Raw genomic sequence first — 23,085 nt, 5'->3', positions numbered from 1 at the left:
CGCCGCCGCCGCCGTCGCCCGCGTCGCCCGGCTTCGCCTACGAGTGCTGCGCGCTGGCGGCGTCGCCCGCGGGCAGCCTGAAGGCGCTGAGCGCGGCCGCGGCGGCGGCGGCGGCGGCGCGGCGGCGGCGGCGGGTGCGCTCCGAGGCGGAGCTGCAGCAGCTGCGGCAGGCGGCCAACGTGCGCGAGCGGCGGCGGATGCAGTCCATCAACGACGCCTTCGAGGGGCTGCGCTCGCACATCCCCACGCTGCCCTACGAGAAGCGCCTCTCCAAGGTGGACACGCTGCGCCTGGCCATCGGCTACATCAACTTCCTCAGCGAGCTGGTGCAGTCCGACCTGCCCCTGCGCAGCGCCGGCAGCCAGAGCCCCTGCCAGCCCAGGAAGGTCATCATCTGCCACCGGGGCACACGTAAGTGCCGGGCGCGCCGCCGGGGAGCCCCGCGCCCCGGCCCCGGCCCTGCGCCCCACGCCGGGGTCTTCCGGGCGTGCGCACGAACCCTCGCGCGCCGCGCGCTCCCCGGAGCTGCCTCAGCAGCTGCGCTCGGAGGCTGTCAGCTTCCCCCTCTCGGAGAGGCGCCCACCAGCCGGGGTCCCCACTGGTGCCTTAAGCGAGGTAGGGCTTCTCTCGCCCATCCACAGGCGCACGGATGCAGCCTGACGCGCGGGTGCCAACAGCGTTCCCGCCTCGCTCGCGATCTTTTGGTAGGTGTTCTCACCTGCAGCTGCTACCCACTGGGATGTCCACCGAGCGCGCACCCCTCACGTTCACACGGGCTTGGGCACAAAGGCAAGCGGTCACCCGAGGACAGGAAAGGATCGGGTGCGCGCCATCACCGGGAATCGTGCAGATTCAGAGGCGCGTTCCCTCCTGCCCCTCGCAGACCTCTCACTTTTAGATCGCTAGAGATGGGAAAGGGTCTCCCTGAGACGCGGCAGACGCGCGCGATGGGACCAGCGCACAGATTCACGTCCAGCTTGTCCCAGGCGGTGGACTTCGAGGAACGGGGTGGGAGTCGCACAGCCGCCTCCCTGCGCAAATGCAAAATGTCCCAGTGTGGACAGAGAAAGCCGTATGAATAGGAGCCCAAGCTTGGTCTGAGGCAAGAAACCCTTCTGTATACAACGCCCAACGATTCTGTCACGGGGAAGGCTGATCTAAAGGAATGTATTTCTTTGCTGGTGGCCGAATACTGCTCTTCTCCAAGCAACCGGCGAGGTCTGTGTGGAGAACAAGCACCGTTCTAGGCGCAAATATTAGATTCTTCCCTAAGACTGTATGGACAGATCGTGGGACTGGGTGGACTTAGGAGTTGGAGCTACATGCAACAGGCATGACCTGCTGTGGTGAGTGGGGCACCTGCTGCCACTGCGCCACAAGAGTCAGGAGAGAGAAACGGGTGCCTTTTGTGCGTGTTGATTCCTTGCTGTACTTGGAGGGGACACTGAGCGTGTATCTCTCTCTCTCTCTCTTTCCCGCAGGATCCCCTTCTCCAAGTGACCCAGATTATGGACTTCCTCCTCTGGCTGGACATTCTCTCTCTTGGACAGATGAAAAGCAACTCAAGGAACAAAACATTATTAGAACTGCCAAAGTGTGGACCCCGGAAGATCCCAGGAAGTTAAACAACAAATCCTCCCTTAGCAACATAGAAAATGAACCTCCGTTTGACTTAATACCATAAAATGTTTGGACTGTAAATATCAGTCTTTATAATAGTGTACATTTGTACTTAAAGACATATTTTTCAAAGGTACTTTACAATACAAAAAGAGCATTCTAATGGCAATCAAGGTTTTATTTATCTATTTATTGCTTAGTAGAGCTAGGGAAATAGAACTGTCCTTTTTGAATGTATAATTTATATAATTTATCCTAATTTAAAATATGCAAGAATTTGAGATTCCTCCACCAGCACCTTTTGAGCAAAATTATTTGTTGAAAAAAGGAATAATTTCCCAGAAAATGTGAACATAATTTATTACCATTTGTTGAATATGCCAATTATATTAAATTAATAATAAAAATGATTAAATCTAAGGTGAATTTATTTGGATGACATATCATATATGAATGTGTGAAGAAGCAAATGCCCTTTAAAATAAATAAACTGGGTGAACCTCTGTATCAAATAATGCAGGCTTCCACACATTTTGAACGTGTCCTTACATAAGATTTGGGCAGGATTCAGCGGGTACATGTGGCTCTCACATTAGCAGAGGGAGGTGTCCTGCACATGACTACAGCGGATTCTGAGCAGACTTACTCTGCAAAATCCTCCTCTCCTCTGGATGAGAGGGCCACTCCTCTGGATGGAGCTGCACCCAGTTTAACTGTTGGTGTTGGCGGCACAGGTGCAGGGACTGTTTAAAAAGTGGCAACCCTACTTAAGAGCTTTCTGAGTTACACAGAGCCCTCTTTGGTAACTGTCCCCTTCAGAAGGAATTTGGAGAGATGTACAGATGGTGGGGAGGATGGACGGCCTCTTGTTGAAGGCTTTAGGCTGTATTCCTATGCACTCTCTTACCTAGGACTAAGTCCCATTGAGCTCTGACGAACCTGCTTCTGGATAAACATGACAGACTGTGTTCTAAAGTTCTCTACAACAATACTCTTTTATGCAGGTATGTTGCTTTGTTACAGCCATGATTCTCTCAGGCATTTTCACTCATTTTGCTGAAGGATCACATGGTGGTCTAGTAAAATTCAGTCTTGAACTCTCCTGGCCACATGAGAAGAGAAATATTCATAGGATGCATGTACTGAAGACAAGAACCAGTCTGATGATGGAACCTGCTACCTCCAGGTTTTCTGGGCTTTTTGTTTGTTTCAAGTCTTCAGGCAGAATCTGAGGAAAGCAAACTGTGTTTTCCCTGCCTCTAGCAGGATATTGGACTAGATGGCCTTTGAAACTCCTATGATTCTCTATATTGGCCATATTAGACAATTCCCTTGAGGAAAGAATTAGGTAATTACTGTTAATAGTAAGTCCCAAGGTTTAAGCAGATGGATACTTAAAGGCTCCCTTGGTTCATATCCCATCCCTTGTTCCCACTGGATCTAAGGACTGGAGAGCAAGCCGTCTTGATCAGTATGTTGACAGCCAAGGAGTGCCAGTTTTCTCCCCTCTCCACCAAATTTGAGGGGAAGGATTCCCTCATCTGGATCTTCAACAAAACTGATGGGTTTTGAACTTGCTAATTTTTAAAAGGTCAGTGTTGTTCTTCCAACAGAGATTGTGCCATGTTTCCAAACTTGGAAAAGAAAGAGCCACGTCCTTCTAGCACTTAATTAACTAACAGAATATCCTTCAAAAGGATGTTGTTATATTCATTAAGGTTCTGGCATATGCAATTGTATTTAAAGTTGATCACCCAATTAAAAATCAGTTTAGCCTAATTTTTAGAAGTGTAATTGATTGAAAGCCTGTTTTGCCACTGCTGCTACAGCTGCTCTTCCTGGCAGTGCTCTTGCCAACAGGAGGAGCATCAGCACAACCACAACCAGCAGTTGTCCTTGTCGTCACTGTTTCATAGGACTGGAAAAATGGCCCATGAGGCCAGAGCTCCTGAGTGGACACTGGTCTTTCTGCTGCAAGAGACCCATAAGGCAGTTGCTTGTGTGATTCACGTTCAGCCTCAGCTTTCCTTTGCATAACATGAGTATAAATCTGATTTGCTTCAATAGCCTGTCATGAAGATAGTGAGATTAAGTGCGCATCCTAAAAGTGCAGGAGGAGAGCAGATCAAACAGCATAAGGAACATTGCCAACTGGTAGGAAATAGCCCTGGATGCGTCTCCTCACTCTTTCCCTAACCTCCTGTCATGCAAGCTCACCCGTTGTGTGTGTGCACGCAGGGATACACAAAAATGCTTAAATCCGGTATTGGACAAAGGAAGTGGATGAGGGGGTCGAGGCCAGGGGAGAAGAGGCTGTGAGCCCTTTATTGCGTGAATTCCTCAAGCTCCACTGAAGTCAATGGGTTTCCTTCACGCAGGACTAAATCTAGGTCCACCCCCGCCCCGCAATTTGCCAAAACGGAAGAATGTTAAAAGGAGGAGGGGAGAGGGCCGAGCTGCGCCGAGGCCGCAGGTGCCCGCGCGGGGTGGCGGCGAGCCTGCAGGGCCGGGGCGGGGGCGCGAGGGGCGCAGATCGAGCCTGCCCGCGCGCGCGCCCGAGCTCGCGCACGCGCAGCCCTCCCGCGGGAGCGCGGGGACGGCGGCGGCCGCGAGCTGCCCCGCGGCTGCTCCGGCCGCTTCTGCTCCCGCGGCTGCCAAGGCCGCAGGTGCTGATTTTCCCGTGGTACCCGCCGCTTGGGGGACGGCGCGGCCCGGGCGGGTCTCCCGGGAGGAGCCCAGATGCCCAGGCCAGGCGCGGCGCGGCGCGGCGCCGGGCTGGGCTGGCCCGGCCGGGGGCGGCTGCCGGCGGATGGGAACGGCGCTGCCCTGCCTGCGCGGAGGGCGAGGCAGCCAATTGCGCGGCCCCTCCGGGGCGTCCTGGGCGGAGGGGGGCGCCGCGCTCCTGGCCTGCGCCGGCGGGGCTAATTGCAGTAACCTAGTTAGCCCAGCGAAGGCTCCCTCCTGGCACGGATCCTTCCCAGGCGGCGGCCTCGCCCCGCGCCGGGCTGGCAGCTCCGATGCGACCCGAGCGGGAAGGCGCCGCCCCCGCCGCCCCCCCCGCCCCGCAGAAAACGGGCTGGAGAGCACCTCCGCGGCCGCCCTCCCTCGCCCGGCGGGACCCTCGCCGGGGGTGCGTGTGCGTGGGGGCAGAGCGGGATCCGCAGAGGGAGGGAGGGAGGGACGGGGGGGGAGGAAAGGACCCAACTATAATTCGATTTTGCCCTGTATTAGGACCTCGTTAAACACAGAAAGTCGCCCTGGCACAAACGCCTCCGTGAGGCATGTAATCTCATTACGCTCATTAGGAAGTCAAATGGTCCTCGGACTTGAGCGCCGCCGTGAATCGGAGCTCGGGAACGGCCGGGCCCGCTCGCCCGGGCGTGTGTGAATGGGGGGGGGGGGGGTGGAGCGAGCGAGGGAGAGCCCTCCGCCTCGATTGGACGTGCTACGTGGCACTACACAATTCAAACACTACACGCATTGTTAAGGGGCACCTTTTCTTCGGCCGTGCCACTTGTGTGTGTGTTTTTTGTCCTTCAATGCCTCGTCACATCCTTTAGTGCGGTGCAGATCAAGCGGAAGATCCGGGCTGCGCGGGGAAAGGACCTGGGTCTCTATCTTGTCACTCTTCTGTCTTGACTTGGCAAGTCTCTTTAAAAGGCAAGCTTCAAAGAGGCTGACACGTTCTTGGGCTCGACTCATAATCCCTCCGGCCGAGTTGCAGCAGTTTTACAAACAAGCAAGCAAACGAAAGGAAGATGAAATGAAAAATCCGCTAAGAAACGACCGGGCGTGCATGTGAGGGCATGTTTGGAGCGGAACTTTCATCTCTGGGCTGCCTGGCCCCGGGGAGGTCCGAGCCATATTGCAAGTTAAGACATTTGAGGCACGCATGAAAGTTGCAGGAGAAAAGACCCAAGAAACGGAGCAGGGTGGGGGTGGAAATATTGCTTGGCACTGGAAGGAACCAGCGTGTGGGCTTGCATGACTGACAGCTATTCAGGCCTTTGAAATCAATCTTCTCCCCCCCACCCCTCCAACCAGAGCAACAATAACAATATTCATAGATCTGCCCCTCCCCTTGGCTTAGTAGGTTTGTATTCAAATTAATTATGCATCCCCCCCCCCAAAGCTGCCTGATCGGAAGTAAGGAGCATTTATTTGAAGTGTGTGCGGGGGGGGGGGGGGAGAGAAGTGAACCGAGCCAGCTTTTCCACCTATAAAATCAGTCCCATTGCTGATTTTGAATGAGTTTTAGAGACCTCTCTGTTGATGGAAGCGCCAGGTTTGCCGTGTTTTAAAAGTCCTTTCATTCACGTTGGCTGGCCAGAAAAGTGGCAGAAGGAAGGACTGGAGGCTAAATTAGAAGAGCAGCGCCGGTGACCGCGCTCCCAGTTCACGTGGGGGGCTGCCTGCGGGGCAGCACAGCAGCCCGGGCTGCTCCGGGCCTCGCCTCAGGATGGCCTCTTCGCGCCCCGCCCCTTCCCTATGTGGGAAGACGCGGTCCTGCAGCACCGTGATTTATGTTTACGGGGGGGGGGGGGGAGCCGAGCAATATCCCCAAGGCTGCTGACATCTTTAGAGAGAGCCTCCTAAACTTTTCCAGCTTCTGTTCGTCAGACTGTCCTCGCCCTTGAGACCAATAGCATTTGTGATGCTCCTTAAATCCCATTGAAAAGGCCATTTCGTTGGACAAAAACAGGCACAGAGAGACCATTAAAACCTCAAGGCATCAATCTCTTTTGGCCCCAAAGTGCACAGGAAAGGTATGGGAAAAGGGTTGCTTCTCCTGCAAGCAAAGGCAGGGCGCAGAGGGACACAGGCTGCCCTCGGAGGAGACTGAGAACCTGCCCCCTTGGGATTCCCAGGCTTTCTAATCTGCCAATATTAGGATTAAGGCCTCTATAATATATGGGGTGTGAAACCTCAGCTAGGCATGAACTCATCCCATTTTCATTAAGGTCTCTTTTGCAGTGGCATCGAGGACCAGCTGCCAGGATGAACAAACACCAGTTGAGTGTCCCTGGTAAATCTCCCTCACGCTCTCTTTCTTGTCTCCCCTCTCTCCCCCTCCCCCTCCCCAAAGCCTGTGGGAATGGCCCGCGCTCATTCCACAACAAATTGCATTTTCGAGATCTGGAAGCATTGGGAGGCAATGATTCCCACGACGGGATGTGAGGTCTGGCCAACAGGTGTTCGGATTTGGCCGAGGGAGATAGGGAAACCCGGCGAGGGAAAAGCTTTGCTGCCAGCAGAACAAGCTGCCCGGGTGCCTCTTGCTTTTTACATGGCGTGGAAGCCGCAGACAATCGAAATGATATCTTTATTGCTAGGTTCATGTCCTGAGCTATAACATATCAATCCCTGTCGGGTTTCTCTCGGATGCACCTGGTATTTCAAACTTGTTCTTTTTGTGTTTCTGGGTGCTGGGCTGCAGCTGCCTAAAACAAGCAGAGAGAGAGAGAGGCCCTTACAATGTCTCCAAGACGTGTTGGCATGGTTTGCTTGTCTTTAATGTACCATTAAGCATTGTCTTGACACAATATGGGAACTGTAAAGCATGGCATGTGTTATAATAAAACACATTTTCAATGATACACTTGCACTGGGAGCTGGGATGCAAGCAAACAAACAGGCCCAAGTCTTTTCTTCTTTCTCTTTTCCTCTTTTTTCCCCGTTTTTGTCTCCCTTTGCCGAGTCTTCAACTGGCAATTAAACTTAAGACCACTACTTTCCCCCCTCCCTGATCAGCCAATTAAATTTTATGTCTCCTAATTTTTCACACAGAAAAAAAGTCTCCGTGCTGGCTTCTAAAGACATTGATTTTCCTGCTATCACCTGGCGTTCAGACCTTCGTTCCATTTGTCAAGAAGGGGAACGTCAGGCGTTGCATAAAGTGACTCCGCTACCATCAGGCTCTCACCATCCTGGCCTATTGTTTTCCCTTGTTAATAACTCATTACCAGGATTTAACAAATCCACCATTACATATGTTTTGTGTCTCCATATTTTGATCCGTACGATTAAGCAGATGTTACGATTGAAAATTGAAAAGTCCAAGGCTACTCCAGGCTGAAAGAAAGAGGGCAGCCTCAAACAACGAGCTAACAATGAGATTCAGAAGATCTTCAGAAAAACATTTACGACCAATAAACAGACTCCAACCTGCTCCATTTCAACCATTGTGTGCCTGGGGGGAATAATTAAGTTTAATAGGGAATAGGTCTGCGGAGTTTTCAATGCCAAGATCACAGGTGCGGGGTGGCACGCTGAATGATTCGCCTGATTTTTGCCAAGCTCAAGGGCCCTTCTCCGGGACTTGTGAGCAGGGGGAAAACATTGTCATTTCTTTTAATTCGCAGCATTACTTTTAAGGCGAACAAAGGGGCGGAGGGAGGGGGGCGAGTGGCCGGCGCGGCGAATGAGGCGCGCGCGGCTGCACAAGAGAGCCGCCTCGCCGGCCGAGCGCGCCGCCAGCCTGGTGCGCAGGGGCCTTCTCGGGGCTCCTCAAAGCCTCGCGCCTCGCCCCCCCGCGAGCCGCCTCCCGGCCTCGGTCCACGGCCAGCATGAGCCGGGGTGTCCCCGGAGGGCTCGGCCGCCCTCCGCGGCCGCTTTCAGCTCGGCGCCCGAGGGCGAGGCGTCTTTCCGGGCAGCTTGGCTAAACGCTCCTCCAACTCCAAGGCGAGCGTCTGGGGAGGGTTGCCGAATGGAGACGCGCATGCGTCCTGCCTCTCCCCTTAATGTTCGGGGCGCAGGGGAGCCGGCAAGGGGCCCGTGCACGGGATCCCCGGCACGGGAGGACACCCTGCTCCAGCCCCGGCCCCCACCCCCTTGGCCTCGGAGGCCAGAGGGGCTGGGAAAAGACCTCCAAGGAAGGCTCTCCGCCTGCCCTGCCTCGTTGCGCATGGAGGTCTCCAAGAGGGGGCCCGATGAAAGCGGGCCGGCCTGAGGCCTGCGCGCGCGGGGAAGAGGCGGCTCGGCGGCTGCGGGCACCCCGAGGGGACGGCAAAGGGGCGAGCATCGCCTCGGCGCCGGGACCCGCCCCCCAAGCGGCTTCCAGAGGGAGAAGAGCCGGGTCCCCTCGACAGGAACCGTGCCTCTGGCGCTCAGTGCCAGTTCTGTGCCCGACACGCCACAGGGCCGCCTCGCTCGCTGTCCAGGGACGCCCGGGAAAAGGCTGGCTCGTCCTTGACCTCCATGCAGTGCCCGGAGCCTCGGCGAGGGGCTCTGAGCCGCCCAGCTTGTCCGCTGCTCGCGCCAGCGACTGGGCCCCCCTCTTCTTCCGCGCACCTGCTCCGAGGCAACTTGTTGCGCCCGGCGCCTGTCACGCGGCCGCGGCGGGGCTCTCCCGCTCAGAGCCCTCCTGGGGCAGGCAACCCCTGCTAGCTCCGGGGAGGGCACTTATCCGGCCATGCCTTCTGGGGCATGGCTCTGGGGGACCGTTTCCTCTTCAGGCCCGTGGGTGTCTCTTGCCCCGTGGGGTGCACGCCGGTATTTCGGCCTCAGCGGCTTCTTGGCGGGGAGGATTTGGCTGGGCCGCGGGAGGGCGAGGGGTCAGGAGGAGGAGATGCCAAGGAGCGGCTCCGTGCCCACTTCTGCAAGTGCCCACTGCAGCTTCGCCCGCTCGCCTCTCTCGCGATCGCTCCAGTTTTGGTTTGGGCCAACGCGCGGCATCGGAGGCAACTTGGGAACGAGGGTGACTGGTTGGCCGACTTATGAAAAGACTTTCCAGTTGCAACGATCCCTTCTGGTTAGCTCGAGCCTTTTTCAGCGCCTGACTGAAGCACAGCCTGGAGCTTCCCAAATGTTTTCAGGGACAAAGACGGAGGAGAAAGGAAAAGCAAACAAACAGGTGCCTTTCGGGCCGCTGGCTAAGCCACCTGCAAACGGGAAAAACCCGAGGGGCAAGAGCAGAGGCATTTGGGGAGGGGGAGAGACACCGGTCGCCCGGCCAGTGCCCCTTGCTTGCAGACCGAGCTATGGCTACAGGGCACTTCCGTTAGCAACAGCCCGTTTCCACGTGTGTGCAAAGTATTTGGGACTTTGTCAGACTTTGTTTTGTGGAAGGCAGCTCCTTTGGCTAGTTGCTCAATGAGCACCCACCAGAAGCTTAGAAAGCGGGGCCCCCTTCCTTCCCAGGCTTTCAAGAAAAACGTGAATAGTTGTTGTCAAAGTAGACGAGGCAAGGGGGGGAGAGTGCTTCCAAAAAACAAAATAAAACAAAAACTCCTTGAAAAGTCTTGGAAATGGGTAGATTTTGCAGGTGTAGAATGAAGTTAACAACCATGCACAGTGTGTGCTCCCCCAGCGCGGAGAGTATGACAGGGACAGCTGGCTCCGCTTTCCCTGTGAAAACCCTCCCTTGGTGGACCATACACAACGACAGTGACCTTTCTGCAGGGGGAACCAGAGCCGGCCCTTTGACTGAATTAGTCACAAAGGCGTCTTGCTATGACTTTTGTTCCTCGCCAAAGCCAAGAAATATTGCGCTTAATATGAGAAGGATTGTCCCCAGCTTTCTCGTGCTCCTTCAAGAAATATGACCGGGCTGATTTAAGGAGCTCTCCTCCCTCGCCGGGGCTCCTCGCTCCCGCCCCCTCCGCAGACCTGGCGGCGCGGAGAGGAGAGGAGAGGAGGCGCGCTTTCGCCGGCGTGGCTCTCCTTCCAAAGAGAGGCGCGCTCCGTCTGGGTGTACAGCGGCGAATTTATCAATCTTTTCATGATCTGACAATACTTGGAAATACATCATTGTCACTGGGGGTGGCTTGATAGATTAGCCGAAGGCGCGGAGCCTTTTTCCAAGGTCAAGTTGAAGATTCTTATTTGGTGTTTAACTGAAGTTGGTTAAAGCCCCGAACAATGCCCGCCTGTTAACTCGCCTCTTGCTCTGGAGAGGAAGCCCCCAAACGCCTTTTCTTATTGATGTCTCCAGGGCCGGGGAGCAGGGGTGGGAAGAGCGGGGTTTTTTCTTTTTGCTCCCCTAAAGGTCTCTAATAAGAGCGGGTTACTAATTGGAAAGAAGAGTTGAGTTAGGACAATATAAGGGCTGCGAAAACGCCTCCGAGCGTGCAGACTCCGGAGCATGCTCTTTTCCCTCTGCAAGGTACCAACTTTTTATGTGTCGCTTTCCCGGCACACACAGCCTCTCTCTTCCCACGTGCCTCGAGGCGCTTTCTTTTTACGAGGTGGATTCCCGAAAGCTTGTTTGCGGCAGGACGGCGGAGAACGGCAGCGGTTGCCAAAGGCTGCCTTTTTACTAGCCTTGAACCTGTTTGTCAAAAGGGCTCTTTGAACTTCCCTTTGCTGGACTGGCGTTTTCCTTTCGGGTCGTCGCAGACTTCTTCAGCCTGAGCCTGGGTTGCGCCGACCATTTCCTCTGCCTTTCGCCCTGAGATGATTGATATTTGTTATTCAATCCAACTTTTATTTACCTTGCAAAAAGAGAAAAAATGTTCGGGGGACCCAATGTGATAAATTACAGATATGCAAATCACATTGAATGGTCTTGTAAGTGTGTCTCGCTGGAGCTGAATAAGGCCTTGCAAGCCGGTCTCTGCGCACTCAGGACCCCAGGGAGCTGATCAAAGCACCCATTCTCTTTCATCCCCAGTATTCTCCTCCAAACTATTTCGATACAATATGTTTCCGTGATGCCCTTAATGGGCTAGGGACACAGAACTCATTACAACCTAGCTAGTTCTGCCGACCCCTTTGTTAGGAGGCAGAAAGTTAGAGAGAAAGAGCGGGCGGGGCGGGCGCGGGGGGAGCGCTGCCAGTTGCCAGCTTTCTGAAGCGCTAAAGCATGCGTCATTTTTCACTAGGTCTCGTCTTGATATCCTCAAAAGACGAACTATGAAACCAGCTTGGCCTTTTCTGGCATTAATTACACTGCTGTCCAGGCGATCTGTTTTTCCTATTATATGCATTTCTCAGCAGGGATGTTTTTTTTTTTTTTTTGCAAGACTTTTATTTATTTATTTTGCAGCTGCCAGTTAAACTATGAATGCATTTTTATCACTATGGGGTAAAAAAAAATAAGAGCAAGAGCTGCATATTCTTATTGTGTATTATTCTGTTTTGTTTGTACCATATTTAAAGAAAACAAATTTGTGATCCAGTTTAACCATTTGGATTTTTTAGTTTTAAAATTCTGCTTCCTCTGATAATATTTCACATTTAATTTTTCAAAATTCAGAATGATTTGATTTTAGTACAGCTTAATCTTAACATAATGTGACAAATTGGTTTCTTTGGCCAAGCCAGTCAGCAGCCAACCTGGCAGAAGGGTCATTCTTCCTATGCCTTAGAGTTATAGCCAGTATTAGTCCTACAAAGAGTGGATCCACTGAAAAGAATTGTATTTACATTGGACTAACTTTGGTCCCAAGTTATTGGATACAACCCTTGAACTTTTGCCTTCAGACTGTAACTTGCTTTTATACTATGATTTTACATTCTAATAATAATAATAATAATAATAATAATAATATTTTAAAAATCAACCTGAAAAATTCCTACCTTGCATCTTATCCTTTGGGAGCAGTTTTCAAAACTCTAGAGGAAACAGCTTGAGGTGGGATGTTTGGAAGTAAGGTCAAGTTCACACATGTACAGTCTTCACTCCATAGTGATATGGCAAATGTGTGGAACAGCTACTGCAAAATCGTATCATTTTCCTATCACTTGGCACCACTTCAAACACAATGCTTTTCAATAGAGAGCATTCGCACAAATGCCTGTATTAACAGTGTGAGGGATGGTGGTGTACGTGCATTTGTGAATTGGTCCTGAATTTGATTACGGTTAAGGTAATGGGACAAATAAAAGGATCCACTTAGTTTGCTGAAGTTGCCATCTTTGGATGCAAATATATAAGCCGCAAGCACTATTCCAGGCATTGCACCTTGATGTCCTTACAACAGGCAACTGGTGCCCTCACTTTAGAAGAGGGAGACAGAATGACCTGATGCACCAAACCCCTGAGGTCTGGATTCCACTCCATGGCCATCACCACTCCAGCCTTTCCTCAGACTGCAACCCATTTGGCCTGGAACTCTGTGGGGGAAAAACTCTTTGGATTAACATTAGGCAAAGTCTAGGCATCTCTTGAATGGCTCTGCAGTGGATCAACTGCTTCTTTGGGCAGCTTTGCTGGCTGCTGGTGCCTCTCAAAGAAAACTCATCAGCTCTCTTTCTCCAGTAGGTATTGCAAGGAAGGCGTTTGTTTCTGGGGTTGATTGGTTGGTGGAAAATGGCTGGCAGCCAGTTCTGGGAAAGATTCCAGCCCTGACTCCGATTAACCCTCTCTGGTGAAACTCTGCTGGAAACCAACTCACCAGCCATTGCCATTAATCTACTTACTAATTAAGCCAATTCATTTCTAAAGGATAAAAAATTCCTTTCTTTGGCCCAAGTGATGGGAGGAAATTTGAAAGAAGCGCCAAACTGTGTAACTGTAATTCAGCCAGGGGACTGCTAGAACAAGCTTGTTGATATATAGCAGGATATTGAAACCAAGTTTCTAGGGCAACAACCCTTTGGAAGTGCCTGTGGCAGACAGAGCAGAAGCCTGAAGAATAGTAGGGGCTGCAGCGGGCCATTGTACGGCTGGGGCACGGGGAAAACACTCCCTGCTTCCCAGGGGGACTTCTAATAATTTCACTACCTCGTCCAGCCTGATGGCTACCAAATTCAGTAGCTGGGTCATTTTAAGGCACTGGACTAAATAGTCTTATGGGGGCCCCCTTTAGATGGCCACGTGACTTACTTCAAGCAAACAGTATTTATTTTCCAACTCTCCCACTGCATGCTTAAAAATGCCATCTGCATTCCTCCTGACAGGTTAAAACCACACCATTCTTTGCCAACGCTGGTGTAAAAAACTCTCCACCTGTGCAATTTGCATTTCAGACTCAAATCGTTGCAGTGCTATGACTACAAGAGTAAAATTGAGTTTGTTTCTGCACTGGCTGCTCTCAGGGTGGCAGGTGATCATGGGGGAGGGGGTGCTCCTGGGCTGTGGGGCAGTAAACATAGTCCCTAGTGGCACCAGTTTTTAGATTCATTATTATGGAGCAGACATGGAGAATCCGGTGCTTCAGGCTGCAGCAATCCAGCATAAGGTGAACTGCTCCACCACCGTTTTTACCACTGCACCCCTGGGCAGTATGGAGGAACACAGGAAGTCACCATAAAATGAGCCAGACCGTGGGTCCATCTAACCCAGTATTCTTGACCCTGACTGGCAGCAGTTAGGGTCCTTTCAGACAGGGATCTTTCTACTTGGAGATGCTGGGGACTGAAACTGGGATCTTCTGCCTGCAAAATTTGGGCTCTGCCATGGAAACATGGCCCCTTCGCTCTGGGAAACTGAATGTAAAGCAGATTATGGCTCCACTTCTCAGGTGCATCACACTCTAATTTCATTTGACACCTCTAATTCCTCTTTTATGCTGAGCTAGAAAGATGGTTAAGGGGAAATTCTAAACTCTGAGGCATTCTGGACTGTGCATTGATCTCTGCATTGAGGCCCACCAGGAGCCAACCCTACTGCCCTTTTGGTACCCTACCATTTCAGAATGTCAAGATGGCCTTCTAATACTTGACTTTTAATGGTGTTTAATGCCATAGGATGGGACCTTAATGCCAACAGCCTTTTAAAAGCATCTAATTTTTGCAAAAAATGTTTTTAGCTTTTTAAATTGTTTTATTTGTTTATATTGAAATTTTATGTGGCACTTTATTATTAGTATTTGTGCTTTGCAATTTAATGACTCTTCGTGAATTGCATGGTAAACTTCAGCTATTGAGTGGCATAGAAATGAAACCATCATCATGAAATCATCATCACTGCACAGGTTTCAAGTTGGAAAGACATCCCCAAGCCAAGGCATGGCACGTTCCAAGGGACAGACAACCTGCTGCCCTCCAGCTGTTTTGGCCAACAAACCACAGTCTCAGAGCATTGGCCTCCATGCTGGATGGGGCACATAGCAGTTGTAGTTCTAAACATCTGGTGGATATCAGGCTGTCTGAGAATAACATGCTTGAACTTAGCCATTATTATTTAAAATAGATTTTAAAGGTTTCTACCATTTTCAATGTTTTCCAAAGCAATGTATAAGACAACCCCCTCCCCCTGCACCAAGTATTAAGAAGAGAAAGGTCAGTAGTTCAGTGGCAGAGCATCTAATTTACCTGCAGTGTGTTCAAGGTCTGATTCCCAATAAGGCACTTTTGAAGTCATCTTACTGTATTAAATACTACATCATAATCTAATCTGGTAGCAGAATGACAAACTTGCTGATGACAAGATTTCTTGTAAAAGTGGGATCTGTAGAATTCAGCCTCTTAACCATATTTTAATCTAGTAACCCAGAGAGATAGGGATGAACATACCTGTTTATTTAATGCCTTGTACTTTAAATAAGAACAATAACCCTCAGAAGTTAGTTCCCCAGGAGGAATTGATGCATCTACAAGAAAAGTGGGTGTTGAAGAAAATTCACTTATACTCAAAGTGTTTGAAAAATTTGCACAGAAAAGCTCATACTTCTTCTGAAACCAATTTTGTTCAGCACTTCTTCTAGAGGTCAGTAGAACTGCTGAAATTATCATCTCTCCCTGGAGCGGCACAGGAATATGCCCAGCAGAAGACTAGGTGCTGCAGAGGATTCTTGCTTTGTCTCTCTCTTTCCCTACGCGTGGTTCCTACCCCATTGTCAGGGTACAGAAGGAAGGGGTGAAGGCAGATGAGGCAATTCATCAACTTCTTCTTCATCTGCAGACTCTGAAGCAAGGTAAAGGTAAAAAAGAAACATAAGCAGATTGAAGCTGCACCTTGGGGTTTGATGTAATGTATTCCACAGTTTGGTTTGGCTTGCAGGGCAAAATCAGTTCCCCACTATTTGGGACCCTGGTAAAGGCAGCACTTGGCATATTGTCTTCTTGTCACCCATCCCTTGAATCAATTGAGCATATATGAGGTGGGAACCTTTTCCCCGTCAAGATCTGCGTTCCAGAAGTGGACATGGCCAGACTGCAATGTGGACAGTCTGGTGGGTGGAGTTATGAGAGGTATTTTTGTTCAGAATAAACCTGGAAAAAAGCCATTTGCATCGAGACGTTCTCCTCCCCCAACTTGTGCAAGATTCTTTCTAGCAGCATTGAATTTGGGGAGATCTAGCAGCATACAGCATAATAGCTCCAAATGGTTCTGCTGGAGGGCATGGACTTGGGAGATTCTGAGGGTTTGTACTAGGAGAGGAGTTGAAGTTCAAATCTGGCGCATGAGCCAGAGATCTGCTCACCATGTCTGAGGTGCATCATCTTAAAAAGTCATGGCAGTCTGTTGCGGCAAACAAGAGAGGGAGGGAGGGAGGGAGGGAGGGAGGGAGGAATCCTGCAGACAACACTTGCAATCCTATAGCACCATTTACCTGGGTAGAAGACAGACTGAACACTGTGCCCTTGCTTCTGAGTAAACATGCATAGGATTCTACTGGGTCCTATTTATTGGGGCAGAAACATTTTGAGTTCTATCATCCACTCTATTAGATTCAAGAAAAGGGTGACATTCCATGTTGCATCTGATGAAGAACACTCCACAGAAGCTTCTGGCACCCCATTAGTCTGCAAGGTGCCACCACCCTCTCTTGTTTTCCACAGGCAGTAGCACCTTTATATAGATAATTGCAGACATCCACCTCCAGATGCTTCACCACCAGAGTGGGCATGTAATTGATGCTCTGTACTCCTCTGCACTACAACCTGCTTCCTATGCCATCCAAGACTCTCGTTTCTTTAGTCAGGGCTGTTGCCAAGTTGGGATCTGGCTTCCTTTAGGGATACTTCCCAGATTTTAATTGTGTTTTATTCTGTCTATTTGATTTAGCTGCCCTTTCTCTTTCGCTCCCTCACGTACCCACTCTCAAGACAATAAACTAGGATGCAATTCTATGTGTGCTTGGGAGGGAGACCCATTAAACTTAGTGAGGTTTACTTGCAAGTAAATATGGCTCTGATTGGGCCATACATCTGTATCCATTGAACTGCAGAGATACAAGGAAAAACACCAGTTGTAGTAGGTCTAATTGTTCACTAAGTAGTATTCAGTTTTGATTGTATTTCTATACCACCTTTCTAAAAATAATTAAATGGTTTGAATTGTTTTTGTAAACAATCACAAAAAGTTCAAAAAATAAAAATCATAATCAATTAAAACATGGAAAAAGTGTTAAAAACAATCTTGAAACTATAAGTATAGGAAAATTCAGATTAAAAATAAAAACTAGTTTGTTCTGTCTAGTGGATGCAAAATCGCTGAGATGATTGAGAAGAACAGGAATTGGTACCATCCTGCCTCAGTTGCTTCCATTGGATGAATTTGCTAAGGGACAAGATTCATGTCCCTTGTCAATTGTAGAAGTTGTTTGGCTAGCAGTGGTACTCAAAGCATGTTTTTTTGTTTGTTTTGTTTTCTGGAGAACACATTTATAGGCACTTCACACTTTTTGTACTATGGAAATTAATAAAATAAGCAGTGTAATTCAGCTCACAGTGAGCTCGGCTTTTGCACTGACGGATGATGGCTCCCCTTTGCCTCCCGTGTGTCATGAGCCTTCCCTCCTACAGCATTTCTGACCACAGGCTTGAAAGGCTGTTGGCAGTGCTTCTACTTCACTACTTGCCAGCTTACTGAGAAAGCAGCAAAAGCAACTGCTGCGAATCTTACTCACCTCTTTCCTAGTAAGGTTTTGTGCTTTTAACAGCTGTAAACCAGACAGCAATTCCAGAGGTGGAGTTATTCTCATCAACTTCATTTGGGGGAAGCTTAGTCCATTGAATTTCTGCTTGTCATTCAACCATTAAAAGTAAAGGTGCCCTGCCAGAAACAACTAACTCCACATCAGCATTCACTAGCAATTTGCTAATGTTTGGCCACTTTTTAAAGCACGGTGCAACAATGCCAAATGTACCGGTGGACTGATTCTGAGGGCCCTCAGCTCTGGGGCAAAGCTCATGCTTTGCATGCATACAAACCTCCCTGAGATGTATCCTTGGCATTGCCAAGGACTGAGGAAAAACTCCTCTCTGAAACCTTTGAGATTTGTTGCTAGCCAGAACTGAGCAACTTGCATTCTTCCAAATATTTTGGCTACAGCTTCCATGAGCCCTGTTTAGTAGGTATACTTTGCTGCCTCCATTGCATGCTCAAACAGCCATCCACTGGGTTCCTTTTGGGTGCCCTGCAGGCTGTTAGTGCTTTCGCCAGCAAATGGGACCCTGGTTCTCTCAAGGTCACCCTGTGACCTTTTTGCATTACTATTTGTGGGCATCTCTACACAAAATATGATGCTGCTGTTAGCACAGATCCAGCTGCGGTGACTTACATCACCATGTGCCCATTTTTGTGGAATAAGTTTCAGTTGCTGCAGCCTAATAACATGGACAAGATGCTTGCAGAAATGCATCTGATCATGTTCTCTTTCAGTCCTTGCCCTGCCTGGCTAATACATGCTAGCTGAAAAGGAAATGACTGGGTGTGTCCAGGGAGTGGTAAAAGTGTCCCTGCATGAAGGGGTGTTCCTGCAATCCATAAGGAGGCAGAAGTGCATGCATTTATTTAAAACTTTTATATGCCGTCCCCTCATACCTTGGCATCTCGGGATGGCTTACAACATAGAATTAAAACAATAAAACACTAACAGTAAAATTATACAGTAACAGTAAAATTATTTGCTTGGGAATAAAGCTGATTGATGCCTGGGGGTACTTTGAAAGCTGGTGGCTATGATGCTATACAAACTTACCTAGGAAGACTCCCCACTGAACTCAGTGGGTTAATTCTAATTGGCCAGATACAATATTACATTGCACAATGAGCTATGATGCAGCAGCTCCCTAATTTAAATCTCATCTCTGCCATTACTTCACTACATAACCTTTGGCAAACCACTGTCTCCCAGTCTCACTCTCCCCTCCTCAATCTGAAATATGTGGGATAATAATATTGGCTTATTCTAAGGATGACAACTATGTAACTCCTGTGAAAGGTTTCGAACACTTCAAAGCATCATACAGATGCTAAGTATTACTTATTCCTAAGCATCTGACAGTGTGCATGCATTAGTTATAATTCAGAGAAGATGTTTAGAGTTAGATAGACACACAGGCTGCAATCCTATAAACACTTATATGGGAATAAGTTCTACTAAAGTCCAATAGGTTTATATCTGAGTAGATTTATGGGATTGCTTTACAATGGTGCCAGCTGCCAACCTGAGTCCAAATACTTATGAATACAATTTCTCTTTAAATCACAGGGCTTGGCGTACAAGCAATATATTTAGGTTGTGTTTAGGTGCAAGTGAGGGCTTTTTCACCTGATACAACAGGCATACAAAGGAGGTGCTTCTGTAGGAGACAGAGTTTCAATGGACACATATAATCTTATTTATTATACAGTGAAATTAGGGTGGTCATCATTTCCTGACAGAGTCTCTGTGGCATTAAGAGCTGCATAAAGACAGAAGTACTGCAGGTGCAGCCTTTTCCTGTCAAAGCACCTCCATGCTGGGAAAGATGTTACAGTTGTTGAACTTCTGCCAGATGCAGCTGTTCAAAGCACAGAAACTTCTGTCAAGAAAAAATAGGTGGTAACTCTATTGTGGTTCCAGCTGAAAATTCTCAGGCAGAGGGGAGGCACCAGAGAAAAGGGTCTGATGATCTCCTTTCACGTGCCATGTTAATTTACATGTTAGATTCTATTCCAGCTGCTGTGCAAAGCTCTTATTGTTCACTCACATGTTGCTGCTTGTGTGGAAAGTGATGTCTTGAGGCATTAGCAGTTAATTGAGTGACGTCACCCGTGCAGCAGTTAGTGAAATACTGCTGTTCTCCTATGAACCTTCCTGTGTTTAGGAAGCAGGTGCCCACGGCATCTCTGAGAGAATCCTAATAAATAACCACCTTCATTCTCCATTGGGAGGTGGGATGAGCAAGCATCTCTTTCTTCAGCGAAGAAAGGGCAGAAGGTAGCCAGACTTGCACTGGAAGGCACTTGCTAACCCATTTGGAATTGGCTGGTTCTTGCACATCTGTAATGCCAGCCTTTTCAGTAAAATAATACATATCATTTGATAGTATACCCATGAGGTTGCATTATCTATGTAAATTATATACAGCACTTTTATTTTATAAACAGAGAATAAATATTTTACACCCGTGACATATGAATCCTAATATAATATTCCAAACTATTTCACTTTACAATGCTTCATTTACAAATGAAGTATTATTCAGCAGAATACAATGAATTATTTTTATGCATAGCTAAAACATCCTGAAGAGTCCTTCACAGCAAATATTGTGGGGGAGGAAGGTGGAAAAGGAATGGAAAAATATCAAAGTTGCACTTGTAAGAAATTAGCAGCTGCAGAAATATATGTGATAACACAGGGAAATAAATGCATTTAAACACTGGAAAATATAGTAATCCTGTTGCTTTGGTTACATATGTAGTTGTTATCAAGACAGGAGTAATAAAACATGAAATTTACAAAGAAGAATCATGGCAGTTCAGCTCTGAAATCTTTGAACGTCAAAATTAAACAGTGAAGAACAAAAGGGGAGTAAATGTTAACACAATGAAAAAAGCCAGTTTCTTCACTTCAAGCCTCTCTTGAGTTTCATAGTAAAAATTGGATGCAAATATCCTAAAAAGACTAATGACATTTCACAGGTAATGCAATTTAGAAAGAAACACTTCCATGTTTTCTTTTCCAACAATGTGCATTTTTGTAAACTGCTATAAATTGCAATTCAAAAGCACTGATCTCGCCATCCCCAATCATTTTTTATACTGATCAAATGAATGCAGATACTCCCATTTGGGAGGGGCGACATGACATTTCACTTGGCAGTTCTAAACAGGTCACGGACCTTTCACAGACCCTAAGGCAGTGGGAGGGAGCGCTTTACGAAACCGTGTAACCAAATCAAACCAATGGTTACCCCCTTTCAATACCATTGGAATGGTTTGCACAATGCTTATTCACATAGCAGCAGAGAAACTGAAAGGATGGTCATCCAATGGAAATGTCTTTTCCTTTGTTTGAACTTAACAGAGCTCCAAAAATACTAGAAAACAATTACATCTGGAAACAGCAAAACCCCAAGCAAACACTGTACTTAGATAGATCTGCAGAGCGGGCGCGTTAGAGACAGAGGTGTGCTTAGATGTTTAAAAGCAGCTGTGCAGGCAATATGGAATTGTATATGGACATTTATGGGAGATGTTGCTTTGTTTGAAGCCATAGGCACAAAGACACAACATGGCTGCCCTGGAGATGACCTATTGCTTTCAAGTTGCTTGAACACATCAGAATTTCCATTGTTAGGGTTGATTAATTGAAACTGATAAGTTACCATGAATAAAGATTGTTTTTCTGTTTAATGTGGTGGGCCTGATTTGGTAAATGCTTCATTCATGTAGCCTTGCAGCGCAGCATATGGGCAAGATTCATTCAGTATCGCAAACATACACAATTTATTATGCTTGTATAGTCACAGCCAAAAGGGCCTTTCTAGTTTAATGTCAAAGTTTGAATGAAAAATTCCATTTAAAGAGTCACTAGTAATGTTACATGTGAGTTTTGCCATTCACCCTGGATTTTAGCCCCTAGCAAATTTCAAACCACTGGGAAAATATAAAAAGTTAAAGCCAAGGATGAAGCAGATGAGAGAGCTCATGGGACATCGGCATTCTTTCAAGAACAAGCAAACAATGTATCTGAACTGTTTGTAGACACCTATGACAAAGGCACTTGTTGCGGCCTGGTGCCACCCTGTGTCACACACTGCTGATAAAGCTATCACTATAATGTTTCAATAAGATACTGTCACTGCAGCTCTGGGATATGACATTCCAGTGCCTTTTGCTGGAGAAAGAGACCAGTTTACAGAATAAGTAAGGACTTTTAAGAAAGAAAAATCAGAAACCAAAGCTCCATAAATCCTTCACTCTTGATGATGCTACCATGTCAGGACTGAAATGTCCTTTGGAAGTTTAGCTGCTATCATGACAATCTCTACCAATTACATGATGTTTGACTTCATAAACAAAAGAAAACCAGGTAACAGTTACAGTGTTGAAGAGAATACAAAAGAAATCCAACCTCCCAGTGTATTTTGGCTGTTTTTTAAAGACTCAAGAAAACTTTGGCAAATACTGACGCACTTAATTTGACATATAACAAAGGTTACATATAAAGTCATATTCCAATTTGCTGGTACAAATAGCTTGCTTGATACTCACCTTTGAGGAATAAAGGCCATAGGAGACTGCATTAAGGACAGCAGCTACTAGGGGATCACGCTCTAGCAAAACACTCAGGGAAGAACTTCCATTATGGGTCTAATCCTATGGACGTCAACACAGAAGTCCTACAACTGCAAGCAGTACCCAGCCAGTAGGCCTTTTAACGGACTAGATGAGCATAAGATTGCACCCTGGATAATTTACCACATATGTGTGGACTAGCAATTATAATGCATGTTAAAGACCAAAGATACAGAATCAAAGGGTGCTAGCTATTCTGTTTATTTAACTAGATCCTAACGGAAGAATGAGTGGATCTAGAGCAAAATGCTACAGTCTGGAGGGCTCCTATTGAGGAGTCCACCCAACAGACATCCCTTCCTTCACTATCCTCCGTTGCCTCGCTCTGCCCTTGCAGATGGTCAGTCCACATTTTGTGCCCACTGAGTCTTCAGTCCCTACCTGGCTGTTTTTAAGTTCATCCTCAGCATTAATTTCCCCAGATGTTTTGGACTTCAGTGCCTATGAGTCCCAGCCAGCACAGCCAGTGTTCAGTTATTTGGGGAGTTTTAGTCCATAACCTCTCAGGGGTGCCAGGTTGGGGAAGGCTGCTTGAATGTGATTGAGAAACAGAACCCAGGTTAGGACTATGCTAGTGATGGTGAACCTTTTAGAGACCAAGTGCCCAAACTGCAACCCAAAACAAAAAATGCTGTGTTTTGTTTTGTTTTGTTTTTTGTCTGATTGTTAAATCATCCTGAGACTTCGGTAAGGGGTGGTTTAAAAGAGTTATAAGCAAACAACCAAAGGGGAAGGGCTTCTAAGCAGCACCCCCTTGACTGCAGAATTATCTTCTCACTGAGGCTGCCTGATGCCAACTTTGTTATTCTTTCAGCACCTGATTGTCATTCTTTCAGTCCTCCATGCTGTGGAATTTAAATAGGTCTAAAGTTATCAAATGGCTTGATGTGGTTCCCATGTCTGGTGTTTTTAATTGGTCTGTTCTGTACTAAATGCTGTTTTAAGTGTTAATAGTTTTTTTAAATAAACTAAAAAAAGTATTATGGGGAAAATCATAATGTTTGCAACTGTATCATGGTCCTGTTAGGAACTGCAATAAACTGTTCAGAGCTTTGCTTTATTGG

General features: G+C 47.9%; 2 protein-coding genes across 3 annotated transcripts in view; one reads left to right on the top strand and one right to left on the bottom strand.

Moving 5' to 3' along the window:
- Positions 1–1,684, top strand: part of PTF1A (pancreas associated transcription factor 1a) — a 1,881-nt gene extending 197 nt beyond the window's left edge. The window contains exons 2-3 of the mRNA XM_044425025.1: positions 77–411; positions 1,482–1,684. Coding sequence (XP_044280960.1) covers positions 77–411; positions 1,482–1,684 — 538 coding nt within the window. The remainder of the gene's footprint in view (positions 1–76; positions 412–1,481) is intronic.
- Positions 1,685–15,036: 13,352 nt separating this feature from the next.
- CUNH10orf67 (chromosome unknown C10orf67 homolog) overlaps positions 15,037–23,085 on the bottom strand; it is a 67,995-nt gene continuing 59,946 nt past the window's right edge. Inside the window, exon 18 of one of the 2 annotated variants that reach the window (XM_044424862.1) lies at positions 15,037–15,409. In XM_044424862.1, coding sequence (XP_044280797.1) covers positions 15,206–15,409 — 204 coding nt within the window. In that variant the 3' untranslated portion in view covers positions 15,037–15,205. The remainder of the gene's footprint in view (positions 15,410–23,085) is intronic. The other variant, XM_044424861.1, reaches the window with a different exon arrangement.

Source organism: Varanus komodoensis, unplaced genomic scaffold (genome assembly GCF_004798865.1).
Source record: "Varanus komodoensis strain SLA01 unplaced genomic scaffold, ASM479886v1 scaffold15, whole genome shotgun sequence".
Taxonomy (NCBI): Eukaryota; Metazoa; Chordata; class Lepidosauria; order Squamata; family Varanidae; genus Varanus; species Varanus komodoensis.
The sequence above is the reverse complement of the archived record's forward strand: the minus strand, read 5'-3'. Positions and strand labels throughout refer to the sequence as shown.